The sequence below is a fragment of the Eublepharis macularius genome, chromosome 5, assembly GCF_028583425.1.
Source record: "Eublepharis macularius isolate TG4126 chromosome 5, MPM_Emac_v1.0, whole genome shotgun sequence".
NCBI lineage: Eukaryota > Metazoa > Chordata > Lepidosauria > Squamata > Eublepharidae > Eublepharis > Eublepharis macularius.
The window spans coordinates 136,688,813-136,715,885 of record NC_072794.1 but is presented as its reverse complement, the minus strand read 5'-3'; the positions used below and the strand labels follow the sequence as shown (position 1 = coordinate 136,715,885).

Below are 27,073 nucleotides of genomic sequence, written 5' to 3'. Positions count from 1 at the left end.
CCAATTGGACCCTCCCAGTGGGGGGTGGGTGATATGTGTCCAACCCTACACAGATTGTATTTTAACCACTCTGCCCTGTGGGTGCGAGGTGCTGAGTTGTAGGGTGCAATATGAACTGCCTTTTATGTTTAATGTTGTGCTATATGATTGCTACCAATGTTTTTGTTCTTAATTGTTTTTATGTCTTTATGATGTAAATCCACTCTGACCCTGCTTGCGGGGAGAGTGGACTATAAATTAAATAAATAAATAAATACAAAGTGCTTGGGAGCATGTTGTTGCAGTCCTAGGTGGCAGCAAAACCAAGAGGATTTTTTGGGTTTTTTTGGAACATCTAGAGCATTATTACAAATAGCTGATGGGCTGCATTTGGCTTGGTGAAGCACCAGTGGTGCGATTCTACCTCTGAAAGTGGGAAATGAATTGGCCCTTAGCAAATTTTTGCAACCCAATGCTCCTGATTACTTTCCTTAGGGCTGTTCTCACTGCTTGACATTCTCCCCTCCCTAGATACTACCTGTGCTTACAGCTCCGAGCAGACATCATCAGCGGGCGGCTGCCGTGTTCCTTTGTCACACACGCTCTGCTAGGCTCCTACGCAGTGCAGGCAGAACTGGGCGACTATGATGCTGAGGAGCATGTGGCCAACTATGTCAGTGAGCTTCGTTTTGCCCCAAACCAGACCAGGGAACTGGAAGAGCGCATTATGGAGCTGCATAAGACTTACCGGTGAGTGAGTGTCCATCCTGCAGTCAGTACTGTAAACTGTTGAGACCTGGGCAGATTGCCTTCTCACAGTGTTTGGGAGCAAAAAGTATTGTGCAGCTTTTGTAAAGTATCTTTTTGTCTGCTTTTACTGGTGTTTATGATGTTTTTTAATCCTGTTGCTAGATCTTATTGAATGGTTTTTATTGTTTTGACTTTGGTTTTATTTTTACTTTTTCATATTTGTGGTTTATTTTTGTTGGTATTTGTTGTTTTGCTTGAGAAGGCTCTGTACTCAAAGGCCAGAGTATCAACCCATCAAACAGATAAAATCTCATTTTTACTTTTTTATCTGCGTGTTCCCTGTGAGAGATAGGCCAGCCTCTTGCCTGTCTTTTGGAGCAAATTGTTTTCATGGTTGCCATTTCTTTCTTTCAAAGGGGCATGACGCCAGGAGAGGCAGAAATTCACTTCCTGGAAAATGCCAAGAAGCTGTCTATGTATGGAGTTGACCTGCATCATGCCAAGGTATCCTGCATCTGAGGATTCAGAGGGCTGGAAGCCCCCAACTGGGAGAAAGCCCTTGCTTCTGGGGTCGTCTTCAGACAACCCTTTCTTCTCTTTAAAAAACTGTCCTAACCCTTGCATTATCTGCTCTGCTTATTTCTTTAAAATATTAATAAAATGCTCAGGACCCACACAGCAGGCTCATAAAAAACTCAAAACCACGTTTTAAAATGGGGCTGCTTTCTTCATCTCTTTCGATCTGGTTAACTAAGGACAGAGCTGCTTATCTTAATTGGAATGCTGGGAATTTGGGTTGTGTAGATTTGTGCAAAGTTTGACAAGTGATCCTGTACTGCCATGATTTCTTCTGCATGAGTCCTGCTTACAACTCCACTAATGTGCATCTCTGTCATATATAACATTCATAGAAAAATTTCCAAATTTGTTTTCTGGCTTCACACTTTGTGTACAGTCAGAGCATGCAATATATGAAGAGGTGATTATAAGCATTGTTTGTTTGGAACTGGTCATGTGATCACTTTACTTCATGGTAGAACACTGCACAAGTGTGCTGCATTATACTAGTTTGGTTGCGTGAATTTCTTCGAAGGCCTGTCTGAAAATGAGAACATTCTGCCATCTTACGTGGCCCTCATAATATCGAGCAGTATAATATTAGGCACATTTCATACAGGGTGGCCAGTCCCCTGCTGGGAGTCGGGGATCCCGTGCCATTGCCATTCTGGCAAATGTTTAACAATTGAGTGTTTGTGAGATTTCTGGCTTTCTGAAGCAGAACTGTGAGGTTTTTTCATAACGTGAAAGTTGGAAACCTTATTCCAGAAAAGTGAATTTCTTCATAGATTTTGCAACAGAAGTTATCAGAATATTAACACAAGATTCTTGGTTCAAATCCCCACAGTAGGCATCCCTCCACACATTTCTTCCTCTGTTCTCTTTCTGTTCTAGAATCTGATTTTTTTCTTCCTTCATCCCCTTTCATATCCACATCTGATCTGACAGCAACCATAATAAATGGCCTATAGGTCTTGAGCCACTTTAGCAGTCTTACATTACAGAGGAGATAATGGTGTCATGGTTAAGAGCGTGGGACTCTAATCTGGAGAACCAGGTTAGATTCCCCATTCCTCCACTTGAAGCCAGCTGGGTGACCTTGGGTCAGTTGGAGCTCCTAGGAGCCCCACCCATTTCACAGGGTGTTTGTTGTGGGGGATAATAATGACATAACTCTCAGCCCCACCCACCTCACAGGCTGTTTGTTGTGCGGATAATAATAATAATGCTCTGAGTGGGCATTAAGTTGTCCTGGGGCAGCATATAAATCGAATGTTGTTATTACTATATTATAACCACACTTAGAGTGCTGAGGGTTAAGGCCTTAAAAGCAAGAATAACCGAAACCTAAAATCTTATCTGCATATTTTCTCCACTTTTGTTGGCTGAAACTGAATATAGTAGAAGATATGAGAGGCACTGGAGTTTTAGGCTATAGATTTGGTCCCTACAAGTACAGCATTATGCTGATTCATGACCCGTAATTGTAGGTGCTTAAGTCTTTTCCACACAAAAACACTCTACTTACTTCTAGTGCAATGTCTCCTTGGTGAGCAAGCTTTTGAGATACGGAGCAGGATGCCTTTTCCCCTCCTTTCAGCTAACCACTTTTAGCAGGCTTGTGCCTTTTGGTCCAAACTTTTCCAAAAAGTGGAAAGCTAACTTATAAGATTTGCACATGTTCTCAGTGGTTGTCCTTCATAGTGAATATCAACCCATCTCACACATCCACCTTGCATGGGGTGAGGGCCACTCTTTGCCTGGCTCCAATGGTGGGGGGTAGTGACTCTGGGGCCCCATCCTGGACTGTTGCTCAGTCCCCCAGAATCACTAAGACTGCAATAAATTCCCAGTCCAGTCTCTGCAAGTAGAAGGAGATTCCACGTTATCCACTATAGACCCCCTTTTCAGTCCTGAACTGGAATGGTACTAGTTTTAAAAAGAAATTCTGATGGGACCTCCTTTTCCTACCAAGTAGACGACTTGGCTCACCAGTGGAAACTTGGTTCTTTGAGAGCAGTTGATATTGTTCCAGATCCAAGGTTAAGTCTCTGGAGAGGGGTCATATACATTTTCAAAATAAATTTAGTCTGGAAATGTGAGTCTGATGTTTGAAGGAGGGCAAGCAATGGCTTATTTGGAATTTAGGGTGCAGATGTATGGCCTTCTTCCCATACCTTCTCTGCATTCCATCCTTGCTCTTTTCCAGCTTGAAAATTACTTTGCCTTGACCAAGAATATCCTTCTGACTTTGTGCTGGCAGAATTTCTATGCATTAATGCTACTCTCTGTCTCTTTTATTTTCTGCCATGACACCTGTCAGGATTCAGAAGGCATTGACATTATGCTGGGTGTTTGTGCCAATGGCCTTCTCATCTATAGGGACCGGCTGAGGATAAACCGTTTTGCCTGGCCCAAGATCCTCAAGATTTCATACAAGAGGAGTAACTTCTACATCAAAATTCGACCTGGTGAGGTAGGTTACTTAAAAAAAATATCTTTAGCAGGTACTTTAGTGGGCAGCGAAGAAGAAAGCAGTTCCTGGGGAGAATGTGAATGTCTGAAATGTCCATTTTCTCATTTGGGCTATGTGTATTTGGTGGGGTCCTCTGGCATGTGCCAGAATTTGGAAGAGGGGTGTGATTTCATGGTGCATCTGATGGCACAGTTTGGTAGACAATTACTTGAATCTTGGGCAGAACACCAGGTCTTTGTTTTCTGCATTTTCAGTATGAGCAGTTTGAGAGTACCATTGGGTTCAAGCTGCCCAATCATCGTTCAGCCAAAAGACTTTGGAAAGTTTGCATTGAGCACCACACATTCTTCAGGTGAGACAGGAGAAAAAATACTACTTATTTCATTTCAATTTTTCCATCCTTCATTCCTTTCACTGTTGAGTTTTACATGATGAACACTGCTTCCTCAAAGTTCTCCCATCCATGAACTTATCAGATCCAACTAATGATATGTATAGTTTATATGAGTGCATGTCTGCCTTTACACTCTTTTGTAGGACAGGAAGATGCCTGTAAACACAAAAGAAGCCAGCCACATATTAATATCTTCTCATAAACAGTGTGTTATGGTCATAGTTCTGTGGTGCTCATCTACAATAAATATTACACAGCCACTGGATTTAGTATCTGGTACAGAACTATCTTAAGAATCTCAACATGCATTTTGAAAACGGAAGACCATTTCTTCTACTCATGGCAATCAAGATGAGAGACAATCATGTAACCAGCACCTAGTAAAATCTCAGAAGCCTGAAGGGGGGGCAGACCTAACTTCCCCTGAACTTGAGGACTCTACATAATTGCTTGCTTGGAAAAGCAAATATGTGCAACTCTCTAAATTACACAGAATAGCAGAGTTAAGTTTTGCATACACTCCACCCAGAACTGGGTATGGCTCTAAAAGACATTGTTTTTCCACCAAGATATTCTCCCTATACCTCCTTTAATTTATAGACAGGACATTTTTAAGATGTGTTAAGATTTCTAAGAAAAACCTTTGAGACATCTGTATTCTGTAGGCTCCACACTTCGTAGGTTTCTGTCTCCATCTGAAACATTTTTTATTTTACACAGACCAGTGTTTAGTTCACCAAGCCCCACTCTCAGGACCTTCACTCTGTAGGTTTCACTTGACATCCTTTTCCCTTCCGAAACCACTCAAAAGCAGTTGGCAGCACATCCCTGGATGCAGTTAGAAACGTTGTTTGCTTAGATAACAACAAAAGTGTGAATGTCTCTGGGTCTCAAGGTCCCAGGTTTCTGCAGAATGTAGGGAAGCCTTTCTTTTCACACCGTGCATGGCACTCTTTATAATCAGGTACATTCTCAAAGCCCAAGTCTCCTTAGGTTGGGAAAAGAGATATGAGAGAGATCCTAAGGGCGAAAAATGGTCTGTGCTTCCAGCTAATAATATACAATGCAGAGCAGTGACTCTCTCAGAATTCTGGGCAGTCCACTGTTCAGAACTTGCCTGTGCCACAAACACATTAGCCTTAGGCGGCTCTCATGCATTTTGGATAATGTACTTTCAATACACTTTAATGGTTGTTTGCAAGTGGATTTTTCTGTTTCATACAGGAAAATCCAGTTGCAAACAATTGCCGAAGTGCATTGGAAGTGCATTATCTAATGTGTGAAAGCATCCTTAGGCAAGCCACTGTCTCTTAGCTTAAGTCTTCATTTGCAGTATGGCAATAATGACACTGTCATACCTCACCAGTTGTAAGGATTACAGCAAGACAATGTGTAGGCAACTGTTGAACACAGTGCTCTACAAATTATTGTTAATTATGATGATTATTGACTTCTCAGTGTTGTACCCCATTGCTGAATGACACATTGATCTTTTATTGTACCCTCCTCCTCCTTTTTGCAGGCTGGTGTCCCCGGAGCCTCCTCCAAAAGGCTTCCTGGTAATGGGCTCCAAGTTCCGCTATAGCGGGCGAACACAGGCACAAACTCGCCAGGCCAGCGCCCTGATTGACCGTCCTGCCCCATACTTTGAGCGTTCCTCCAGCAAACGGTACACCATGTCTCGCAGCCTTGATGGAGGTACGCCCCAAATTGGGGAGGGGGAGGGAGATTGGTTTACTGGTGGGTATCGGGAGGCTTTTGCTATAAGGATGGGACCATATGCAGAGGGAGTGGGTGGTAACGGGCTAGCATGGCAAATGTATTTCTTGCTGTTGGGCTCTAGAGCAGTTTTTTCCCAATAAAGTATAGGGGGACCTCGCAATGGATCAAAGCAGCCCTATGGACAGATTGGCCATGATAGGCCAATGCAAAGATTTTTTAAAAAATTACATTGATATCCTGCCTTACTTCCATCATGGAACCCAAGGTATCTTATGCTGGATTACCAAGAGGCCTTCCATCCAGCAGGCCCAGACCTGCTCAGTTTCAGCAAGGTGGCCTTATCAAGGGTCTTAAGATTCAATTTGAAATGCAGCTTCTTGTTAGTTTTGGGTGGGTGGCCATGTTGGTCTGTGGTAGAAGAGCAAGATTCAAGTCCCAGTAACACCTTAAAGACCAACAAAGTTTTTATGGAATATACTTTTGAGAGTCAACGCTCCTGTGTCATTTGTATCTGATGAAGGAAGCTTTGACTCTTGGAAGATTAACCCTGGACATCTTGTTAGTCTTTAAGGTGCTACTGGACTCAAATCTTGCTCGGGGATGGGTTAGGAGATGATACAGATATGGTACCCATACAAGGCCAAAGTGTCGGTGGCAATATCAAAGTGAAACCAACCGGTCAGCAAGAATGACATCTATCTAGAGTCAGTGGACATCTACTAAGTAAAACTACCTATAGCATTTCCCTCGTGAGCAGAATTCTTTAGCACCTTGTGAATTTTGGGATCCAACAACCTTTTGTTTAAAATGCAGTGCAGATGAAAATGCTTCAAAATAAACAGATTTTCTCCTGTCCATTCTGATACTATTTTGATGAGCTCCTGTCCTGGGCATTAGCTTGATTTAGGTGTCATATTTGACTTCTAATTTTTCTTGCTGCATGGCTGAACAGTTCAAATTGTAGGGGGAGAAAAATTGTTGGGAAGCTTTAAGGCCCTCTCTTGATTAGATTACTTAAAATAAAATTAGAGTATATGAGGGCTATTTATTTTAATAACATTTTCCCCCTCACAATATCAACATGATTCAAATAGTCACCCTTTCTTTTCAACTTGTGCCTTTCAGTTTTTATATTATAACATAGGCCACATTATATAGAACCAGTCAGCTGACAAAATATAGATGCTCCCAAGGCATATTTCCAACATATGGTCTGAAACATGGGGTTTTCCGCCCCCCCCCCCAGCATCCTCCTTAAAAAGTGCTAGAGGAATAGTGCCTAGAGTGACTAGAGGAATCATGTATTAATTTCATAGGGTTTTACAGAAATGATCAAATTGCTGTATAATTGCAGGCCAGCTATTACATAGTGTACTAGGCCACAAGGTCAGACTCAGTACTAATGAAAGTGCTCTAGGCTTGTAAAAAACTTAAAACTTCAAGTAATCCTGGGAATTAAAATCAAGGATCAAAATAAAAATTGAACCTCAGAGGTTTTAAGGGATATGTTGGGTGTCCCAGAGCTTGGGGATGTTAGGGGGATTTCTCAAGAGTAAAAGTAGTTCTTCACTTTTATGGACTCTGGATCATGTATTAGAACCATGTACAGTACATGGTTCTATCTTTGCTCCATCTTTACATTTACTGAACTCAGTGGGACAAATAGGACTCCTCTGTTTGTCCTGTGCAGAATTTTCCCGCCCAGCTTCAGTCAGCGAGAATCATGATGGAGGAGTGGAATCAGAGAAGAGAGATGAAGACAGCAAGTATGGCAGAAGGACACTTTCCGAGGCTGAGGATGATGAAGTGACCACCCCCACAAAAATCAAAGAACTGAAGGTACAAAATCTGCATCTCGCTCTTTGGAAACTTACTCTTGGAGGAATGGTTCTGTCTTATTGGCAACTGTCTCCCAGCATCAGAGTAGAGACTGGAGGTGCCTAAGATATTGCAGAAAGCATTGCTAATATGGTTAGTGATTCCTGGCCCACCCCCATCTCAGAGGCCTGCTCCCAAGGAGGGAATAATTTTTAAACCAAAAGATGACTGGGTCTCCTTGGTAACCGAAGGAGCTCTTTAGTGTCGGCAATTCTGTGACACATGGAATATCAAGCCAGTTCTATAGTAATACTATCTTGAGCAGTAGTCAGGGATGGAAACTCAGTTCTGGCCACTTAAACTGAGCTGTTCTTGTTTTCCCTTTAGCTCCCTGAAAGAATGAATAACAGGGCTGTGCACCAGCTGCAGGAACGGCAGCATCACTTTAGACAGACTGCTTGATACAAAATAGAGTCCCTATGCATCTACCCCAGTAGCCCTTTGGGAAGGGTTGTCTTTGCTCTTGGATGCTTGCTCCTGGTACCAAAAAGTGCCCTTCTGTGGCAGGGTGGTATTATTGGCTGTTGTGCAAAGCCCCTGTCTGTCAGGCTGGGTATTCACATTCTCTCCCCCACCATCTTATTTGGAAATAATGCTTTTCATAGATTGTATCCCCCAAACACAGAGGGATGTCTGCATATGTGCATTCTTACAACAGACCCAAGCATTCAGCCTCTAGCCTTTCATTTTCCCCAACCAAAGCTGAATTAGGGGATAGAATTTACACAGCACAACATCTCTGGTTTCCTACTTCCCACTGAAGGACCTAAAGAACAGGAGCCCTTTCAGCTCTGTTAATTTGCTCCTGAAAGGAAGCTGTCTCCTGCAGCATCACAAATGACATTTTGAGTTAAAACTGAAGTGTAATGCATATTAAGAGTTCCCTTGACTGACCCTGCCAGTTACTTTCCCCCCTTCTTTTCGCTACCAGCCGGAGCAAGAAACCACCCCAAGGCACAAGCAGGAGGTATTCTTTCTCTGGAATGTCTTAACTCTTCATCAGTGCATCATAGTATTCATCCTCTTTTTTAAAAATGCAAACATTATGTGTGCCCTTGTTTACTGGAATACGAGATGCTCTTGCATGGGAATAGGAGTACCCTTTTCTTGCCATCGTTAAACAAATTGGATGCTTAATTGCAAGAGTTCCTTCCCAGAAGCATCTTTTATCCCACTAACTAAGGAATTCCCTTTCTCCCTGTACGTATGAGCAAGAAATCCTAGCAAGCAGTGGCCAGATTACTTGAGCTATCTGCTTCCTAGGAAATCATACCCATTAATCCCCCAGCTGATTCTTCCCTGTGTATTCTTGGTATTCCATTCTCTGTTTCTCCATTCTCCGGCCCTGATGTTCTCAGGTAGGAGGTGTTTTTTTAAGATGCAGAAAGATGTCTGACAAGTATTTACCCTCCTCAGTTGAAAAATATCAATCTGCATTGCTGTTCCCAACTGGCACAACTTAAAAACAGAACGGAAGCGTGACTTCCATCTAGGCATTGGCTGAGTTTCCAAGGAACAGAAAGCAATTCTGTACATTGCTCGACACTTTTCTTACAGTGCACTCCTAGGCAGGTATTCTGAGAAGTAAGTCCCATTGCGCTCAAGGAGACCTACTCCCTAGTAAGTGTGTTAGGATTGCTGCCTCTGAGTGCTAAATTTTATGTGACTACAAATGCAATTGCTGAATGAGCCAAGAATAAGGGCACACTCCTGTTCCATTCCTGGCTGTTTCAGTTTTTTATACGTGGCTTTGAACATGAAGGTTATGAAGACCCTTCATAACATGCCACATAGCTTATCATTTGCAGAGGAAAGTCTGCATTTAGACATTACACATAAAAAAGCAACAATTAAACCATGACGGATCATTTATGATCATGAACAGAGCTTGTTCCTGTGCTTGACTGAAAACTTCCTAGTTTGGTCAAATTCCAGTTGGCCTTGACGTCCGAATGCAGGCACTTCACAAATTCTTTACCCCCAAAAGATTGGGGTTAAGTTGATGTTTAGAATCCTGGTTTTGGTTGACTAAACATGCTCCAGTTTATCAGACTACCTGGACTGAGACCTCATAGCAAATTGGAGATTGATCTGGACCAGGAAATGTTGAATCAAGGTCTGCACAAAGGGAGAGAGAACAAAAAGTTGTGCCATGCTTAATCTCCATTTAACCACAGTGTGCCCTGATGTCTGAATGCAGCTACAGTCTGAAGGCAAATCCTGCTAGGCAGAGGTGTTGCAGGACTCTAAGGTCCCTGTTTAAATTTGCCTGTATTGAATGGAAGAATTCTGGCTGATTTTAGCAGCTTGGGATCTGGCTCTAGTACTGGAGCATGGAAATGCTTTTGCTAATAGGAGCTGCCACATGCTTAAAAACTTTTAGTTTTCACTGTTTGCTCCAAGACTGGAAGCCTATTTTTTGTTGCCTGGCCACCATTATGAGACTCTTCCTTCGCATTCTCCAAGGACCTGAACTTCAGTGCCGGCTATTGTTTCCATCCATGTTGTCTCATCATTTGTTACTTCTGCATGTTCCATGTTGCCACCCTTCATTATCCTTATTGATAACCTCATTGGAACATGAATGGGACAAGGGACAAACTGCTTCACAGATGTGCATTGTTAGAGTTCTTTGCTTCTTAGCCTTCTAGGATAGTAATTCCCAAAATGTATACCAAGGAGTGCTAATACAATGCAAGACAACTGCTAGTGTGCCATGAGAAATCTTAAAAAGATTTCTGTGAGTGCTCACCCATAGAAGAGACTGCTCACTACATCTCTGCATAGATCTTTACTCTGGCCTGGCCTCTTTCTAATTGGCCTCCACTGTAGGCAAATAATATCTACCACATGTCTTCATTGGGTTAGGGTGTGATTGGATTATTCATTCTCTCCTAATGCAGAGATGCTGAAGAATTACCCATCCTCACAAGTGGCTCCATATTGCATCTCTGCATGAGTCATTGCTTGCTTCCTTCCTATTGAAACAAGCACCCAGAACAGTGACAATGAGAAGAAGGACAAGCTGTGGGGCTCCTTTGGGGGTGGGTGATTTTTGTCTTGCACACTCCTAAGAATGAATATTGTCAAATTTTACTTCCGGGGGTGTGGGGTGTGTGTGTGCCTCATACATTTGGAAAGCACTGCTCTAGTGTGAGGGGAAGTGGGACTTACCATTGCCTTTTATGGTACCTGGAATGTGCCTTGAAATACAGAAAAGGCATCATGCAGCATAGAACAAAAAATTAAAGCGGAAAATAGGTCAGTCAGGGCTCTAAACTCTTCTCTTAGTTTTGCATAAATATTTAAAGCTCTACTCTCTTTGAATTAGTTTGCATAGCCCAGCAGAGTAGAGCTTCACCTACCGCAGTAAACACTTTACAAAAGGGGATGGCTTTGTTTCAGCACTCCGTCCTGAATCCAGCTACATAGTATGAGCCAAACCTAAATCTCTGTTTAGCTCTGTGAAATGGCCCATATCCAGTTCCTGATTCAGCCTGAGATCTGTAGACAAGCCACTTTAGTTGCAGATGATGTCCTGAGGACACCTAGTGGAAATTGCCATTAGAGACTGTAAACATTGGGTGGAGCGACATATCTGAGTCTGTTTGCTCTGCAACAACTGGCCTTCCAGTAAAAACTAACACAGCCGGCAGTGCAGATTACTGGAATGTTTATTTTTAAAGGAATAGAAATTGCCCTTAGAACTCCCAAGAGCAGTCTTTTTAACCCAGTTGACTTTTGTTTAAGGATTCAAGAGGATTTTACTTTATTCGTTCATTTTCAAAACAGGGCTTGTCTTTCAGAAGAACTGCCTGTCATCCTAAGCTTCATCGTAGACTGTAAATTCTGTCTTTCCTGTGGAGATTTCGTGCCCAGGAAATACAGCCTCCAAATTCTAAAACCAAACCAGTGAAGCTTCCATCTCCCCCTTGTCCCACTCACGTTCCTTCCTCTGATCCTCACCTCAGTAGTTACCTTCCCCTCTCCCTCCGAAAGTTTTTAGACAAACCAGAAGATGTTTTGCTAAAGCATCAGGCCAGCATCAATGAGCTGAAGAGGACCCTGAAGGAACCCAACAGCAAACTTGTGCATAGGGACCGGGATAGGAGACTGCCTTCCTCGCCTGCTTCTTCCTCACCCAAACATGAGGATGAGACACCAAAGGGGACCCCAGAGAAGACGAATGAGGTTTGTTTGCTGTGTTTAATTATATCATGTCTTTTATCTGTTGTGTATCTCAACCCTGTGGTTGTGCCACTTGCTTGTGCTGTTAGTATTTTGTGCTTGCTTGTTTATTTGCTCTGCAGCATAGCAGACATAGAGGAACATATGGTATTATTTCTGTTGTATCTGAATCCACCCCCCAACCCCCACTTGTATTATAAGAAATTGTTCCCCTTTATATGGCTTAATTGTTAAATGGCAAGCACTTATCTCCAGTTGTTTTAACAGTAGCCATTTCTCAAAATTCTAGGTAGGATACAAGAAGTGCCTTGTGGGATACTTCCTGCTTTCTCTGTATGTATCTGCTGTCTTTTAGATTAGCTGTCAATTCATTTTTTCCTGTTTGTACAGAGCAAATCACATTAATCCTGTATCAAAGAGCAAGAATAGCAGAAATTGTATTCCACCAGTAACTCTGATCTGAAAGGCTTCTCTGAATGTAGATCCTAAATATGACGACTCATAGTGAACTGTGTGTTAGGATAGTCTCTCAGACATTTCCAGAATGTTTGGCATTTCCAGAATTGTCTGAATTGTGGACCAGAGATGGCTCCGTTTATCAGGCTGAGAACTCTGTTAAGGGGACCCTTTTTCGCATAAGCAAGACTAGGCGAGCCAGGTTTGACTCTGCAGCTTACATTCAATAGCCGTTACCACCACATTTTTTTTTTAAAAAAACATCCAAATAAGCTCCTGGAAATCACCAGGAGTTAAATAACATGTCTACCAGCTGCCTTTCTTGGTCTGTCTTCTGTCTTCTATGAATTATATAGTAAACCCTGCAGTGAGAAGTTTGGGAGTTGAGAAGGCAGCTGCACAGCCCTTAGACAGGGCATAGAATATTCATGGAAATAGCGTGCCATTTCAAGCATATCAAAGGAAACTTAGCATAACACAGGAACACATGGTGCTGCCTTGCACTGAATCAAGGTCAACATTGTCTACTCTGACTGGCAGCAGCTCTCCAAGGTCTCATCTCGAGGTCTTTCATATCACTAACAACTCATATCTTTTTTTAGCCAGAGATTCCAGGTTTTGAATCAGGGACCTTCTGAATGCAGAGCAAATGCTCCACTACTGAGCCATGGCCTGCACTGTACCTAATAATCTGACTCGAGCATGTTGAACCCTTCAGGTTATGATGACACCATCCTTGATAACATACGTTTTATCCTTTTAGCCTGCTTTTTCCCTAAGGAACTCAGGGTGGTGTACATGCTGACCATATTACTGATGATTCTGTTGTTACTAGCTGCCTTATGGAAATTGCTAGTAACAATTTCCTTGCTTCTCCACAGCAACAAATCTGGGCAGAGTATCAAATATTTAGAAGCAAGTTGATACATAAAACATTGAGATCATCAGCATCATACTAAACATGCACCTAGTGCTTTCTGTATTTTTACATATATTATTGCAGTAAAATTACAACTGCCCTATAAGCTAGGCCTGTATAATCATCCTTGTATTGCAGAATGTGGTTGGATTAAGTCCACTGGTGAGTTTGCAGTGAGTTACCTATTATGCTATAACCAGTTCCTAATTACATGTATGCTGTAACTGTGCAATTGAGATGATCCACAATGGACATTGTGCTGTTTTAATTGTGTGTGTGTGGCCACAGGTAATGCAACAAAGTTTTATGTACGGAACAATCGATGGTGAGTTACTTTCTAACGTTACGGCTCTCAGTTGGAGCCATTGCTATGTGGAAACAGTTGCGACATGTTCCATACTGTAGCTGAGTTGCTCAGTTTCTGCAGAGATTGCAGAGAGCAGGAAGTGAACATCTTGAGTCATAGAAGAAATGCTTTCACGGTGATGGCATCACACTCCACGTGGAGATGAGCTATCTCCAGGTTCTTTTCCCCATCAACAGTAGGCATTCAAGGCTTAAACAGTGAAGGTGCCCCAGAAAAGGGAAGTTGTGCATAAAAAAATTTCATCAATGGCCATTTCTTTCCCAGATGTTTCTGGCAGCAGTGCTCAGAAATGAAGAATTGCACATGTATAGAATTCATGCCGAGACATTTGGATAATTAGCATCTAAGATTTTGTCTCATATTTTGGTAGTTGCACTGAAGCCTGAGCTGTTTGTCTGGGATGCACCAGAGCTAGGATGATACCGGCTATTCTTTTGAGTCTTTAAAAAACCCTTCCTTTTGGTCTAAGTAAAGGAGAACAGGGTAGAAAATCCTAGGATTCTGCCACTCAGAAATATTTCCAGCAGCCGTTGCGTAAAAGAACATGGTTCAAAAAGCAACAACTATAAACACCCAATTATTCACTGAAAGCCACTTGTGAATTTACAGCAATGGAATTGTATTGTGCAAATGTTTTAGATCAGCGGGAGCAGAACAGTACAAGAGAAAGAAACAAGCATTTGTATGAAGTGGAGCTGAGGGGCAGATAACATTCTACTTGTTGGTTTTGTAAGGCAAAAGGCAAGAGGGACTTTGAAGACTTGGGCCAGGCAAAGACTAAAAGGAAAATTTGAAAACCAAAATAGACATTTTGGGGAAAGCTCCTTTAGCTGTTCATGTACCTGCCCATTTACATATAAATGGGAAGGGTCTGATTTTTACTTTGAAACAATTGAAAGGATAAGGGGAGTTGGACTCTTTTACTTCCTCCATGCTCTATCGCTTGAGGAACTTTCCTCCCTGCCCAGCTCTGAGGCTATGAGACAAGTGACAAAAGGGACAATTCAAGGAGATCAGGTGGAGTTGAATTTGTTTCTTCTTCCCCTGTGATGGTAGAAAAATATAACAGACCTCTACCCACACCCTGCTTCGTATGTGATCAGAATAGATCTGTGAATAAATACCTGTGGCTTCCCTGGCTGCATCTAGATTGGCTGTTTTGAGTTCCAAGACATAGCTGGGCAAAAGATTGCAAAGCTGCAAATGAGATGCGTACATAATGAATTTGGAACCTTTATAATGGCAGCTGGCTGTTTCCTTATGTATTCAAATGCTGCTGAAGCTGAGAAGAACAGAGTGTGTGGTTTGGAGTTCAGCAAGCCATTGCTTTCTGCTGTCACTGGCGTAGAGCAGGTGAAGAACAGGATGTTGTACTCCAACAGTAGTTCGCTAATGCACAAGATCTACAGCAGTGGAGTATACTGTCTGTACTTTATTTACTGCCTGTCTCTTTCTCTGTCTCTCCCTGTCTCTCTCTGTCTCTCTTTCGGCCTCTTTGCCTTGGGGTCTTGGGTTTTCCCTGCTGAAACAGAGGTCAGAAGAGGATTCTCCAGAGGATCTGTCATCCGAGCATGGAGCTGCCTTAATCATGGAGTCTTTTACACAGAAAAGCCTTGTTTCTTCTCCTGAGGTCTCTTTCCGTTTCTCTCTTTCTTTTCTATATCTGCTTCTCTTTTTGTTTTCTCTTGTCGTTGTTAGAAAGGATATAATGACCATGGGTCAGACAAATTTAGGGGTGGTAAGGGGCCGGCTTGCCAATTGACCCAGACAAGGACTTCATATTCCATTTAAGCCAGCTACACTTGATGCAGCTGTAGAGTGTTGACAGCAGCAGTGTTTTGAGGCTCTAATGTTGCCTTAATAAAGGTTCTTTTAGACTGTTTTGAAAAAAGGCCCTGAGTCCTACCAGGGCTTGGATAGGACACCTGTATGGAAAACCAATTGTGATGGAAGGTAGTATTACCAATTTATTCAGTTCTGCAATTGTTGGAGGTAAATGCATCATCAGTGTAAGTTACATGTTTCTCTTGGCTTCATATTCTTCAGAACAATCCCTTTTCACACTATAATCTTTATTACCTGTTGATTATGTAGATACTTCTTCACAGAATTAAACAAAAATTGCATGAGCAATGACTTTGGGTTCAGTCAGTCACATAATGAAACAGAGGCAGAGTTATTGGTATAAGATATTCTTTAGGAATTCAGAGCACAACATCTTTTGGTGTTCAAAGGAGAGGGCATTTTTGGTTGATTTGCTTTTCAGATGCTCAAGCAGTAGTCACGTGGCCAGAAATATATACTATATGTTGACAGAGGTGATAAAGAACCTCTACCCAAACTTTACTGGGAAAGGTGTTTGTAGCTGCCCATTGAGGACTTGTTGTTTAACAGTGCAATCCTAAACAGAGTTACACCCATCTAGGTACACTTTGAAGTCAGTGGCTTTAGAAGGATGTAGTTCAAGGTTTTACTGTGAGATTCTTAGCCTTGTACCACCTTGTACAAATGAAGCTTCTTGTTTAAAGAAAAGCATAGTACAAGGCAGTGTGCATATAATTCAATGCAACCACTTTTCTGGTAGGCGATGTTGTATCTTTGAAGAAATTTAAAACCTGGATGCTTTAGAGAGAGGGAAGGCTGTAATATCAGCATCAAAAAGTGGACTGTCAACTTTAACTTCCCCCTTGTTTCCATTTTACAAGACATGGCCTTGTTGTTCAGCTTTGTGTAGTTTATAGCTATTTGGAAGAAAAATACTCTTCTGTGACAAAGAGATGTGAACATCAGATCAGTTTTTGCAAGCCAGTGATCTGAACCAACAAGATTTTCTGCTTAGTCTTTTTCAGATAAACATAATTAATTCCTTTTTGCTATCTAGCAGGTTTATACTCTAATCTATTTTAGATTTCAGCCCAGTTTCATTTTGTATGGGTTTTTTTCCTGCTCCGGTCCCATCTTCTCATGTGTTTTTATTTTCTGAAATTACCACCACTATTCAAAAATTATGGCTTCTTTTGGGAAGGAGGAGGATAACTCTGATGAATCATGCAGTGTAATCTTCCTACTGTGTGTTTTTCAATTTCTGTTTGAAGATACTGGTTAATGCTGACATTGTAGAACCTGAGTTTAAAGAAGGTCCCCACACCCCTGAATATTTTTTCAGTGTTAAAAATGTCCTCCATTCCCCATTTAAGTTTTTTCAGTGCTTGCTTTGAAAGGGGGCAAATGTTTAGGAAGCATTGCTCTCAGGTTGAATAGTCGTGGTTTACCATCAGTTGTTCCATTGCATCTGATTGGCTAGGTAGGCTTGTCATCATATACCTAATTATCCCTGATTGGCTAGAATTGTTCTAATCCAAGAGACCCTAACTAGGGCAAAATAGCACTGAAGCAGCAGCAGACAGGGAAAATAGGAGCAAACAACTTCATGAAAAGTGTATATTTACTGTTTTGAGGGTTTTTTTTAATTTCCTGGGAAATATTTCTGCTCCCCTGAAGATACTACTTTGATTTGAAAAATGAAAAGAGTAAATGTTTGGTGTAATCATAGTGGTTAGTAGAACCAGTCATTGCATAAATGAGTGTACAAGTTTTCTGCAGTAATATTTACTATAGTCATGGTATTATATGGATACACAATGTGCATATGTTCTAAACAACAGTTTGCTTGCCTGTAGTACTGTGCTGTAGTACTGTAGTATAGTTCACGTCCCAATTCTCTGCATTGTACCACACCATATGCTCAGCAGTGGAGCAAATCAGTTGCACCGTCAAAAAGTAATTGCCATTACGAGACTGAATATAAAATCTCTCTGTTGCTATGTACTTTTTCCACCCTTCAGCAAGTCAGTAGTAACATCTGGAAGCACAAATCAAAGATTGGATTAACCAGCACTGGGCTACTATAGGGTCAGTGTTCATATTACAGTGCTTAAATAGCAGGGGCTAATCTAACTCTTTGTCCTAAAAGCCTCCTTTGCCTTCTCCTACCTCCAGTATGTGCTGTTTCTTTCTGCTTTCTCCCCACAGAGATAACTAAATTTTAGTACTACTGAACACACAAACTAAGAGATGGGGCTTGAATAATACAGCATAAAATATAAATCACTACATATTAATACACAGCATCCTCTGCATTCAAGCAGCTTGGTATGTGTGGACTGAGCACTTAAAAATATTACAAGCTCGCCCCAATACATTTATTTTTGCTATCTGTGCTCCTCGGCTGGACTGCCTTTAAGGCTGTTTGCATAACTGCTTCCACTGTTTATCTTTTTAGCCTGGTTTTTCTGGTTCTAGCCTTCTAGAAATTAGTTTGGATTCAGGTCTGTTGACATTTTGAACAGAAATTGTTGCTTCTGCTCAGGTGTTCTCAAAGATAATATGAAAAGGTCAGAACATCTCGACTCTTCCCCTCCATTTTACTTGCTCTGTCAGTGCAGAAAATCTTAGCATGTTTTTGGAGCCTAGAAACGTATGATATCATGGGACTTTTAGTCAGGAAACTTAATAAGCTGAAGGGCTTTCCCCCCACCTCCAGTGCATGAAATCTTAGAGAAGCAGCTATATTGTAATAAGAGAATTCTAAGAAAATGTTTCTAGGGTGAGAGAGTCACACAATGAGTGTGCAAATATAACTTATTTTATTTTTTGTTTATTTCATATAGCCCACCTTTCTCCCCAACAGGGACCTAAGCATCTTACATTATTTTCCTCTCCTCCATTTAACCCTCACTACAATCTTGTGAGGTATGTTAGGCTGAGAAAGTGAGATTGGCTCAAGGTCACCCAGCAGGCTTCCATAGCAGAATGGTGATTCAGCTTGAGTCTTCCAGATCGTAGTCCATCACTGTTGTTTAGAAGTGCAAATAATTAATGTGTGCGTAATATTAGAGCATCATACAACTTTCATTCAGATAAATCATGATAGATCATTCGACCAGTACAATATTATCTTGTAAGCATGTCAGCAGTTAAAAGGTTCTTATTGCAAAGAAGTGGCTTAGTTGCACTTCCTTTTCAGTGTCTTTGAAATGTTACATAACTCAGGGCTTGACAAATCCAGGTCACCATAGCTCCTTAAAATTTCACTGTGGCACCTAGTATTTTCAACAATGTTATTATTTTGCCATCTCTTCTGCAATTCTTAGTGCATAAAAGTTCTTATCGTTGTTTGTTTAACTTTACACCATTCAGTGGTGAAGAATGAATTTACTTCTTAACCAGTTACTTCATATACTGGCTCCAAGACTCAGTTTTTTAAAAGCAATTCTTTTTAAAGCACTAATGGAACTATGAAAAATTGGGGAGAAATTAGAATAAGGTTAGAGGTTAGCTTTTGGTTGTGGTGAAGACAACCAAGGTTACCACTCTATTTAAGTGCTGCAACACTTCTGCCATAGTTTTAATAAAATTATGAGAAACTATGAAGAGGTTAGTTTTAGGTTTTGTGACAGCAATCATTAGAACATATAGTCATTAAAATATAAAGCCGTTGGGATTCTTGCTCTTGTTTTTGGGCTAGCTCCTAGAGCCGAATAAAAGTTTTCGAGGCCTGATATAACTAATCTACCATAATTGAATATGATTTTGTTTTAGTGTACATTATCTAAATAACTTCCCTTTGTCCATACAAAGTTGCATATAAACCTTGTCATACAACATTGGGATCATTATAACTGAACGTGTTAAATCTTCTGTTCAGATTTTGGATAATGAGATTTTGAATTTCCAGATTTTTAACCAAGTAATAAAAATCAAATAATAATGATGATGCTGTAGCTAATGTTGGTTGGGAAATGTTTGGCATCAGGCACTTTTTATATAAACTCTATTGTCAACACCAGTCTCAATTTTTAAGATTGCAGTATCCATACAAGTAAGTGTAAACATCTTACAGGTATCTACCTCTTATGATATCCTAGTGATATAATTCAGTGGTAATGACAGGACACTTGTTGCATATTAATGATCAACTATTCAGATAACTTGTGTTTGATGCTAACTCTTCTTGCTCCAATTGCAATGCAGGGTTCAGAGCATTGGGTATTTATAGAAAGAGAAACTTCTGATCTGGAAGAGCTAGCACTAAAAAAAAATGTTGAGATCCAGAAGGATGACGCGCATGCAGGTCGTTCAGAGCAGCAAGGAAGGTTGGACTTAACCCAAGTGACCACTGCAGTGGGGGAACTCAGATCAGCTGGAAAGCAGGAAGAGAAAGCTAACAAAGAAAGCAAAAATCAGATGTACAAAAAAGCCAAAATGATAGCCAGTCCAGAGGATTTTGAATCGTTGTGGGAGGATGATGTATATGAGAAAGAAAACAGAGAACTCTCTTCTGAGACAGACAGCCAGACAGCTGAGGAAAAAGAGGAGCAAAAAGGCAAAGCGGAGGTAATAGCTATAGCCTGTGCTGAACCCCAGCGACCCACTGACCTTTTCAAAGAACCCACAGAGAAAAGGGCTGAGCCTGAAGGCAGTGAAGCTGAAGAGAAACAACGATGCACCTCTTCTTGGCTAGAGTCATCAAATGAAGAAAGTAAAATGGCCCTACAAGAACCAAGAACTGTTTTGCCATATCTAGACAAGGAAGTGTTAAAAACTAGCTCAGATTCTGAGGCTGTTAAAACTAAGGTGAAATTGAGTGACAAGATAGTATCTTCTGCCACAGAAAGGATCATCTATTTGGGCTGTGCAGAAACAAACGAAAGAGAAGATAAGACCAAAAAAGTATCTGGTAGAGAGAAACTTTCTTCAGCTGAAGAGAGGCAGGAACCCCAAGCAGAGCAGCAATCTGATGATAATGGGGAGAGCACCAGGCTCACACCAGCTATAGATACTGGAGAGACAGCAAGAAATGAGAAGTTCCAATCCACCTCACTCACAAATGGTAAAAGGATATCAGAGACCAGTAAACCAACTACAGGATCTGAAGAGCCAAAGACAGATAAAGAGGACATGAAAAAGGTATATCCTAAAGAGCGGTGCACCAGTGAGAGAGAAGAACATTCATCAGTTCCAGAAGACAGAGATTCTACTGAGCTGACTGATTATGGTACAGGAGATTACAGGGAATCGACTGTGTTCTCTACCACAGAGGAATCCACTGAAAGATCTTTCCATGTAGCATTGTCAGGACTAAAACCTGGATCCCTGATGAATGAAGAAGTTGCTCAGCTCTCTTGTGAGGAAGAACAAAGTGCTGACGAAATTCATAGTATTGAAGAGGAATCTGGAAAAGGATTTGACAAGAAGGAGGCTGCTATTACTACAGAAAAAGTGGATACACTACGCAGAATTTCAGAAACCGAAACTGGAAAAAACAAGTTAAAAGAAATTGAAACGTCACAGATATTTCTTCAAATGGAAGCCATAGAGATTACTAAATCCACCATTGATTCATCACCACAGCAGCATTCTAGTGCTACAGAAACTTCAGAGAGAGATCAAAGTAAGCTCCAGCAAAAGACAGAGAGATTAACCAAGGATGAAACCCTAGTGTCATGCCAGCTCCCACATGACAAATTCTCTGAAGTGCATGAGCTAGCTGAAAATAAAACCACAGGAACAGTGGAAGATAAATATCCTGAACTGGAACAATCTGTCAAAGATGAGACCTCTGAATTGGAAGATCTAGCTAATGGTAGACTCCAAGAACTGGAAGATGCAGCCAATGCCAACTATCCTGAAGTGGAACAGCTGACAAAAGACAGACCTCCTGTATTGGAAGAAGAGTCAACGAAATGTGAGCCATCAAGTTTGGATAATCATACAGAATTGAAGATGACAGAGCAAGATGAATTCTTGAAGACTGAAGAGTCAAGCAGAGATGAGTCCCGTAAGTTAGATGGACCAGCTGAAGATAAATTCCAGGAAGTGGTTAAAGTGGAAATGGTTACAAAAACCAAAACTCTAGAATTAAAAAGTTCATATGAAGATCAACACTCTGAAGCGGAAGAGCTGCCCAGAGATGACCTCCAAAATTCAAAGGACCCAGATCTACACTCAGAAGGACAGGAGCAGGACACTTCCTCTAACTTAAAGCAGCCATCAAAAGATCAACTTTTATCCTCAACTGGCTTTCCTGATCCTACATCTCCAGAACTGGAAGAGATACCCAAGGATAAAGCTTCTTTTACAGAAGAAAGTGAGGCATCAAGTGCTGTCTCTCATACAGTTTCCCCAGAAAGGCACAAAGTATGTTCACATTCTTATAATGGTAGGGAAGGTGTACAGATAGCCAGTGAGAAGCAGAAAGCACACCTGGAGCCCCTTAAGTTCACTACATGTGGCACAGATATTGCTCCACCTCAAAAATCAAAGGATATAACCTTGCCTATGGAAAGTCATGAGGGCTCATTAGAACACTGGTCAAATGAAGAAATCTCTGTGGCTTCTAAAATTAAAATGTTTGAACAAGGTGAAATGTGGAACCCTTTTCTTGATGAACAACTCACAGCCCAAAGGCGATTTCATGACAGTTGCCCTGGCAGTAAAGCACCGACTGATGCATCAAAGAGGCAGATGGAGCTACAAACAGGTATATTTTCAGTCAAGAGTGGTGCTCAAGTTAAAGCAGTGCTGAACACTTTTGATAATAAAGTGAAGGATCCTGAAGAAGCATCTGATGTGATCTACCTGGCAGTCACGCAAGGAACAAGTGAAGGGGATCCTTCTCAGCCTTCATCTTGGAAGGAAGATACTTCTGTTGAATCAGAACAAGAAGGAGATGCTGAACTGGCTTCTCCCGATTCTGGCTGTGAAATCACTTTGGCAGAAGCTGTGGTAACTCCCCAGATGAACTGTCCCGCTGGAAAGTTCATAAAGCATGTTGTGTGACTCTTCTTTTTTTATGCATCATGTGCCATGGCTTCCAACATGGCCGTTGACTCAGAGCCGCTGCTTGCATCCCCTGTCCTTTTTTGTATGTGCGTGTGGCCTGGCTCAGTTGCTGAATGCAAACCTGCTGGCCCAGGCAAGCTCATCAGCTTTTGGATTGTTATTTGTGTGTGTATGTGTGAATTTTCTGAAGACTTGGCTACATGGAGAATGCCAGCTGCTAACGTGAAACCAGGCAAAAGAGTATTGTGAATAGAGATGCAAAACGGGGTGGAAGGGATTGACACACTTGAGAGCTTTGTATCTCCCTCCTACCTCCCAACACACAACTAGCAGCAACATTCTCACGCTTCCAGCTTCTTCCTTCTTGCATCTCTTAATTTGATAATCCCCTTCTTGCTTAGCTTGTAAACCCTCCCTCTCTTCCTCTGCCTTTGATAAGCTGGTGGCTGGCTGACAAAATAGCTTCCCACTGCTCCAACCAAGGCACTTGCTGAGTTCCTTTTTTGCTCCTTAAGACTAACCCCTTTTCTCTAATCTAGAGCAAATTTCAAGAACCAGCTTGGGAAGAAAAGGATTTATCAGGCCCATCAGTAAATGCCTCCCCGAAAGAAGAGAGTTTAAAGGCTGCTGCTGCCCCAGGGGCCTCTCAGGTCTCAGTGCTGTTTTACTAACTGCTTGTCCTTTTTTCCTGTGGTGTCAAAGCTCACCTTAACCACTGGAGATCTGTGTGCTGCCAACTCCTTCCCCAGTTACTGAGCTGCTATATATATATGTTTTGTATATATGCTCCTCCTCTGTTTGTCTTGACTATCTTTTCTCATACCTCTCAACGTACCAGAAACATGGAAAAAGCAAGACATAAGGAGGCGGGTAAATTAAAACATTTTCTTCCCCAGAGACTAGCCCAAATTCCACTAGTCATGAGAAATCTTGCCACTGACTTCAGTAACTTTTGTGCCAAGGCATAGCAGAGGGGAATTCTCCGTGAGAAAATGCAATTGCACTAAGATAGGAAAACTATGTGGTGGTATTGCAGGAGAGTTTTGCAGATACCCTGAACAGCCAAAAAGACAAATAAGTGGGTACTAGATCAAATCAAGCCTGAATTCTCCCTAGAAGCTAAAATGACAAAACTAAGGCTATTGTACTTTGGTCACATCATGAGAAGACAAGATTCTCTGGAAAAGTCAATAATGCTAGGCATTATTAATGGAAGGCAGTAGGAAAAGAGGAAGACCTAAAACGTGATAGCTTGACTCAATAAAAGAAGCCACGTCCTCCAGTTGCAGGATCTGAGCAAGTTGGTTAATGATAGGACGTTTTGGAGGTCTTTCCTTCATAAGGGTCGCCATAGGTGAGAGGCTACTTGATGGTACATAACACACACACTCACACAGGACAACTATATAGCAACAAATTAATTATTCAAGCAAAACCGCTTGCAGAGCCTGTATGGGTTGACATTTGCCCTCTGAAGAAGTTGAGAGGTATGTGTGGCCTTCCAAGAGAACTAGGAGAGGGAAGGCTCACTCTGGTTTTCTTGTCAATTACACTGATAGAAAAACATAGGAGTTAATACTTCAGCAGTCTCTTGAGGTGGCATGTTGACACCCCCCACCCCGCCCCGGCCGCCCATCCCAAGATCTGAGTGCTTGCAACACAAGGCCTTCCACACAAATGCCACATTTGCTCAGGAATGTTCCATGTACATTTTTAAAAGAACTTTAACTACATGGGCAGAGAACAGGGAATGTTCTCATCTCAATGAAATGGACAAAGTAAAGTTTCTTGCTTCTCCTTCAAATACATGCAGAAGACTGGCATTGGCCCTTGTCTTTCCTCCACATTCAAGTTTTATTTTTCTGTTGCTTTCCTCCCTTTCCCCCTTTGTAGCACTTTTCTATCTGACACCCAGTCAAGTGAGATTCTAAACTCTTTTTTTAATGTCTTAACAAGTGTTTGCTCTTTTGCACACACCGGCTTGTAATACTTATACCAGTATATATTTAGATATGGGAAGTGGGGGGGGGGGGGCGCATGGACTGGCATTATAAATATCTTGATTTCATTTTCTGTTTGCTGTTTAGCAAATCAAATAAAGAACCTCCCCCCCTCCCCCCGAGACATTCCTTTCCCTGCCGAGCTTATCCCAGGAGAAAGGTTTTAGCTTTCATAGTTGGGGTATGTTTGAAACCCTTCCTACGATGCATCCTTTGCCCTCTCTTTTGTTGGGTCTAGATGGCTCTGACCTCTTATTCAGCACTTACATCCTTAGCGTCTTTCCTCCTTTTTTGTCTCATTCAGAGAGCGGGATTGAGGGAGGGCTCAGAGGAGAAATCTAAGCCCCCACGGCACAGGGCTCCCGAAAGTGACACAGGGGACGAAGACCAAGACCAGGAGAGAGACTCAGTCTTCCTAAAGGACAACCACTTGGCCATCGAGCGCAAGTGCTCAAGTATCACTGTCAGTTCAACTTCCAGCCTCGAGGCCGAAGTGGACTTCACAGTCATTGGTGACTACCACAGTGCAGCCTTTGATGACTTCTCCCGGAGTTTGCCTGAGCTTGACAAGGAAAAAAGTGAGGGAGAAGCAGAAGGTCAAGTTTCTTCTCAAGAATCTGACAAAGCGGCTCCCAAGCAGGAAGATGATGCCAAGGATGATGATAAAGCTTCCCATGTAATTCCAGAAGAGGTACAAAAGGGAGCCACGGCCTACAGATGTGTTCTTAGTGTCCTCATTTTGCAGTGTTGCCTGTCTTGCGTTTCACATTGCTTGATCCACTGTCTATCTCCCATGTTTTGGAAGAGCGCACTTACTTCCAAATAACTCAAAACAATTTTTTCAAATGTTTTTACCCACCATTTGTAATGTTGTCTTGTTTGCATGGTTGTTTTTGACATCCAAATGCATGATTGTCCCATGGGTGTGTTCTAATGTATCTCTTAATCTTCATGATAGCATCATACTTTAACCCATTGTATTTGCCTGGCTGTTCCACCGTATGTATCTCTTGGAGGGGTGGGTTTGTGTGTCCTCTGTGTTGCATGAACTCAACAAATAACGCGTTTATTGAAGGAACTTAATCTTTGTTTATAGAATGTATGCTTGCCTCTAGGAAGGCAGATGAGGCAAACAAAAACGTTCCTTTCTGGTTGTCTAAGTCAGAAAGAAAATTAAAGGTTGCTCAGAGCTTAGCTGAGACTGAGAAAGTGCCAGGGAGGGGGGAAATCACTTTTCATATTTTTCCAAAAGCAAGCTTCACACAAACACTTGCAGTACTTTCAGTAGAATTCTATGTTCACGCTACAATATAAAAGTCTAAATTCCCTCCATGGTCCCCTTTTAATGCATTGGAGTGCTTACCTTACTTTGCCAGTCTTGATTTTAATATCATCTTTACTGGACACCCCTACTACAGCACCATGGCCTGTGTTTTCAATCAGCCACACACCCACTGCTGCTTAAAAATGTACATACCCTTTGCATTAGAAAAAAATGCTCCAACTCGAGCGGGACATGGGTTTTGCAATTAAAATTATTTCATCCGTGACATTCTGCAGAGTACAAGGTTTGTGTCTTTTGTGCACAAAGCAGCAGATTTGTACATGTAAAGGGGAGTGGGGGTCAGATTGTTACTAATTTTTTGTTTGTTTATTTGGTAGTCATCAGTTGCAAAAACAGAAAGTCTGAAAAAAGCAGAAGAGACCTCTGTGCACCACAGAATCACTGCAACGGAAACTACACAGGTAACTTTTAGTTTTTCAGTTTTATTTAAGTTTGGCAAAACAACCAAAGCACACGAAGTTAGAGTTTGCTGTGTGATGTAGTGTTACCACAGCCCTGCAAACCTGTGAATACTTACTTTCAGATTGGTATGGGGAATTAGCTTATTTGTCTGTGCAGAGTGTGAACAGGGATCTCTACCTATTGAGGTGGCTGTGAGGAGAGTGAGTCAGCAGGAAAAGGACAGGAGAAACAGATTTTAAAGGTTTGAAAATAGGAATATGGAGTTTATTGGGGGGATCAGGCACAATATTAGGAAGGGGGGACTTATCCTGTTAGCAAATATTAAAACAAAGCACAAGCAACTAGGACTTTTCTCAACAATACCCAGAAAACATCAAATAAAACTATTCCAATACCTTGGTTGCTGCTGATCGACAATACATATTCCAATACCAATTGCAGCATCATTTACCTCTAACTTCAAAGTGTAAATTTGGCGAGAAATGGGGAACAGGACAGAAGAGAACTAAGTATCTAGTCTTGCTGACTAGCAGAGAAAAGAAAAATGTTAGCTCTCTGCGTGGAGCTGTGTGAATTGGAAAATAAGGACTTTTGCAGGAGAGCCATGCTGGCGCCAGAGCTCAGCAAGGTGAGGTGCGGCCGCTGTTAAGAGCACCCGCCCGCTGTTTCCCTGACAATCCCGCCCACACGAGCCAATGGCCGCACCACTCCCATAACAGGTGGGTGAGGTGTGAGCAGCGATGCAGCCAATCGGGAGGCCGCGATGCCCACTGCCTACTAACACCTGCCCCCGTC

General features: G+C 41.8%; 1 protein-coding gene across 3 annotated transcripts in view; it reads left to right on the top strand.

The window, feature by feature from the left end:
- The window catches only part of EPB41L1 (erythrocyte membrane protein band 4.1 like 1), a 212,765-nt gene that overhangs the window by 167,010 nt on the left and 18,682 nt on the right, over nt 1–27,073 (top strand). For 2 of the 3 annotated variants that reach the window (XM_054979369.1, XM_054979368.1), the window contains 9 exons: nt 511–729; nt 1,146–1,233; nt 3,611–3,763; nt 4,018–4,115; nt 5,680–5,855; nt 7,570–7,718; nt 11,757–11,948; nt 24,836–25,222; nt 26,194–26,277. In XM_054979369.1, coding sequence (XP_054835344.1) covers nt 511–729; nt 1,146–1,233; nt 3,611–3,763; nt 4,018–4,115; nt 5,680–5,855; nt 7,570–7,718; nt 11,757–11,948; nt 24,836–25,222; nt 26,194–26,277 — 1,546 coding nt within the window. The remainder of the gene's footprint in view (nt 1–510; nt 730–1,145; nt 1,234–3,610; nt 3,764–4,017; nt 4,116–5,679; nt 5,856–7,569; nt 7,719–11,756; nt 11,949–24,835; nt 25,223–26,193; nt 26,278–27,073) is intronic. The other variant, XM_054979370.1, reaches the window with a different exon arrangement.